This window comes from Enhydra lutris, unplaced genomic scaffold, assembly GCF_002288905.1.
Source record: "Enhydra lutris kenyoni isolate GAN:26980312 unplaced genomic scaffold, ASM228890v2 scaffoldscaffold56, whole genome shotgun sequence".
In the NCBI taxonomy this organism is placed as follows: domain Eukaryota; kingdom Metazoa; phylum Chordata; class Mammalia; order Carnivora; family Mustelidae; genus Enhydra; species Enhydra lutris.
The window spans coordinates 13,183,813-13,188,347 of NW_019154140.1; the positions used below are offsets into that span (position 1 = coordinate 13,183,813).

Below are 4,535 nucleotides of genomic sequence, written 5' to 3' on the forward strand. Positions count from 1 at the left end.
CGATCCCAGTGTCCTGGGATCCAGACCCATAATCTCCCTATTCGGCAGGGAGCCCATTTCTCCCTCTTCAGCTCCCACATGGTTGTGTTACCTTGGTATTAAGACATGCAGTATTGTCTTATCTAGTGCCCAAAGCCAACCTTAATTATTTTATTGTGCTTCATGATGAAGACACCAGGGAAGGAAATATTCCTTAGAGATATAAATAATTTTTTTGGAGAAATAGACTATAATCTGTCCTATAGTTACTTGCACAAAATATTTCACTTTTAAGGTGATGACTTGGATAATATACTCCTTCAAACTTAAACCTGATTTCCAACTGATTAGCATAGAAAATCTGAAAATTCAATTGTCTCAATGTATGCCAGGTGTTGAAAATAGTATCCTACAGTTAATATTTCTTTAACTATGAGTTAGCTGAGTGTCATTAGGATAGGGAAATATATGCTTCCTAAAACTGGTGTCACCACTGTTCTGAGATACAATATGTGTTTGAAATGTGCCAAATACTCTCACTCCTCCTCTCCCTTAGGCCATGCTGATCTCAAAATTGTTCAAGTTTTCAGTCTGTATTTTAGACAAAGAATAAAATGATAAGTGTAAAGTACAAAAGCAGATGGGAAAGAATTTTATTGGTGAACATTTTCTCCTTAAAATTTTTACTTACTAAGTTACATATTTTAGTTACCAATTTATGTATTTTATATTAAAAAATTTTGTCTTGGGGCGCCTGGGTGGCTCAGTGGGTTAAGCCGCTGCCTTCGGCTCAGGTCATGATCTCAGAGTCCTGGGATCGAGCCCCACATCGGGCTCTCTGCTCTCTAGGGGAGCCTGCTTCCTCCTCTCTCTCTGCCTGCCTCTCTGCCTGCTTGTGATCTCTCTGTCAAATAAATAAATAAAATCTTTAAAAAAAAAAATTTTTTTGTCTTAGTAATTTGCCTATTTTAAATCTTCTGCTAATTTTTTTTTAATCAAACTCATTATCCTGTCTCTTTAAATCCTTCTTACCTTCTAGGTTTCTATAAAGTCTTTTCTTTATCTCCCTCTTCTCTTTACCTTTAACATCTCAAACAATTTCCTGAACACTAATTTGTATATTTTTCTCTGCATCTCTACCATTTATTCTCATTTTCACCTTATTTTATTTGATCTATTCTCAGAATGATAACATGCACAGGAAAACTGAACTTTTTTGATATACACACTGAAATTACAGACTGTTCCCACTGATTTTGTTTCAAGATACAAACTGGGAAGGGGGGATACTTAAGAAATGGAAACACTAATAAGGATGGCAAATAAATATATTCACAATGCCTCAAAGTCACTTATCTGTAATTGTATCTCATTAGCCATGAAAGTAAATGACACAAGAATCAAGCATTTGAGTTGATTAGTTGAAGAAAATGGTAAAGTTATGGTAGCCTTATTTATTAATGACAGCAAGGGGTGTGTGTGTGTGTGTGTGTGTGTGTGTGTGTGTGTGTGTTAAATGCAATAAATGGGCTGCTGTACTTTTAATGACAGATACCACTTTGCTTCTAGTATGCAAACCTTTTAATTGAACAAGAAATGGCATCCATTCCAATTGGGTAATTCAAGAGAGGAAAAACATTTTTCTATGTTTGATATGTCCCTCTAATTTCCATCAAATTTATTTCCTTGAAAAATCAACAATTTCTATCATCATATAGGTTATTCTCCAGTAGAATTACAAACTGAAGATGAAATTCGCTGTCCAGATACTCTGAAAATGCAAACTTCCTGGCATATCCAAATTCAAAACTTGAAGGAGCATTGTGTTCCTCTATCTGAAATGTCGCTTGCTAACTTTATTTTAGACACTTAAATCACTCTTATTTTTCCACTGGGATTGTCAATTTCTTTGTTTTTCTTTTCTGTTTAGAACTGGAAAAGTAGAGGACAGTAATGGGAAACCACACACAAGCAATAGTGTTTATCCTGGCAGGTTTGACTGATGACCCACAATTGAAAGTTGTGTTATTTGTCTTTCTGCTTCTCACCTACTTGCTGAGTGTCACTGGCAATCTGACCATCATCACACTCACCCTGGTGGATACTCACCTCAAGACCCCCATGTATTTTTTCCTTCGGAATTTTTCCTTCCTAGAAATTTCCTATACTACTACATGCATCCCTAAATTATTGGTTACTATGGCAACTGGAGACAAAACCATTTCCTTTAATTGTTGTGCAACTCAAGTGTTTTTTGCCTTCCTTCTTGGTGCATCTGAATTTTACTTGCTGGCTGCTATGTCCTATGACCGCTATGTTGCCATCTGTAAGCCCCTCCATTACACAACCATCATGAACAGTAAGGTCTGCATTCAACTTCTCTTCTGTTGTTGGCTTGCTGGATTCTTTACCATCTTTGTACCTCTCCTCTTAGGCGTAAATCTTGATTTCTGTGCCTCCAAAATTATAGACCATTTCTACTGTGATACAACTCCCCTCATGCCGATCTCCTGCTCAGACACACAGCTCATTGAAACCATGGGATTCATTTCTGCGTCGATGACACTCGTGGTCACATTGGTAATGGTGATAATATCATACACCTTTATTGTCTTAACAATTCTAAAATTCCCTTCAACTAATCAGAAGAAAAAAGCTTTTTCAACATGTTCTTCTCACATGATTGTGATATCCCTTTCTTATGGCAGCTGCATCTTCATGTATGTTAAACCATCAGTCAAACAAAGAGTATCTTTTTCCAAGGGAATTGCAGTGCTCAATACTTCCGTGGCTCCACTTTTGAATCCTTTCATCTATACTTTGCGGAACCAGCAGGTGAAAAAAGCCTTCTTGAACATGATACACAAGATTGTTTCCTTCTCAAGCAAATGAATTCCTCTTGCATTTTATATAAAGAAAATGAACAAAGGAACCCCTAATAATATCAATATATCTAGTAGTAGCTTCCAATACACAGTTTCTTCTGGTTTGTTATGGTTTTTTTGCTTTTATGCCTTTGATATTCATCTTTATCTCTTTTAAGCATTATTTGCAGAAAAATCTTTGTTCCAAAGAATTTAATTTTCTTTATGTCCTGCAAGAGATACTTTTTTCCCATCACATCCTTTCCCTGTGAGTATCTGAAAGAAATGGAGCTAAGTTTTCAATCTGTCTCTGTTAGCTTTGAATTCTAGTCAAGAATATGAAGTATTTTATTTATTTTATATTTAATGTAACATGCAATGTAAAAGTTATTACAACTCTTTATTTGTACCTATTTACAACCTACTTAAAACTGATATTTATTTATATCTTTTGAATTACTGTTGAATTATATATTTTCGAACATATCTTTTGAATAATTTTGAATTATTTATATCTTTTGAATTATTGCTACACACTCTATTTAATGAAATGAAAAGATAATTGTGGCAGAGAATAACCATTAGTGTTGATGATCAAATTAGAAAATATTAGTTTATTTTGAAAAGATTGTGGGGGCATCTGAATGGCTCAGTCAATTAAGCGTCCACCTTTGATTTTGGCACAAGTAATGATCTAATGGGTTGTGAGATCAGGCCCCATGTCACACTCCATGCTTAGTGGGGAGTCTGCTTAAAGATTCTCTCCCTCTGCCCTTCCTATCATGCACTCTTGTTCTCTCATTCTCTCTAAAATAAGTAAATCTCTAAAAAAGTAAATAAAACTTAAAAAAAATAACATTGTACATTAGAGTATATTCCATTGAAACTAGTTTAATTTGTGTTAGAGAATTATGAGCAATTACAAATATTTCAGTTAAACCTGACAAATAATATACTAACAATCATAAGAAATTATTGAACATACCTGCCTCATGAAGGGTGGAGCAGCTTAATAATTTCAGCAAATACCTAAGCCTGGTTTGAGAATCATCCTAATATGCACATCAACTTCTGATGATTTCATGAGTACAAATGTGTTGAAGAAATTGTAAATTATTAATCACACATATTCTTGTATCATTTTGAAAGATGAAACTAAGGATAACATTTTTTCTCTTTTATTTATCTTTCCTATAATTGTTTCTTCCCATACATGGCATAGATTTAGAAAAGTATCATGTCATTTACTGGACTTAATATCAAATGATAAATAACTAAGTAGATTAATACAGTTAGCAAAAAATATAATGATATAAAATAATAAATGAATGACTTTTTCTGTGTAGAGTGAAGGTATAGAATAATACTCAGGATTGATAACTTAAATATGAAAGTATGGCATTGGAAAAACATGACAAAAATCTATTGAGGGAAGCTTTTGGAAATGGGTTATAGTTGACACTGACATTTAGAATGTACTTTAGTCATTACTTTTTCTTGAATATCAACAGAAAATATAATTGTAATGATTTGCATGTCCTGACATTTTAAAATATTCATATAGTATGGAGTCAAATTAAAAATAATCAGGTAAATTTCATTTTGGCAAATAGGAACTATATAAGTTTCAAAAGAGAGAATATCTCTCAGGATATGATAATAGCTAAGCTGATCTGTTACATGCTATAGTTA

General features: G+C 33.7%; 1 protein-coding gene across 1 annotated transcript; it reads left to right on the forward strand.

Annotated features, from left to right (window-relative positions):
- Positions 1–1,932: 1,932 nt before the first annotated feature.
- LOC111157872 (olfactory receptor 6C74-like) lies at positions 1,933–2,871 on the forward strand. Its single transcript, XM_022519577.1, has one exon. The coding sequence runs from the start codon at positions 1,933–1,935 to the stop codon at positions 2,869–2,871; it is 939 nt and encodes a 312-aa protein (XP_022375285.1).
- The last annotated feature ends 1,664 nt before the right edge of the window (positions 2,872–4,535 follow it).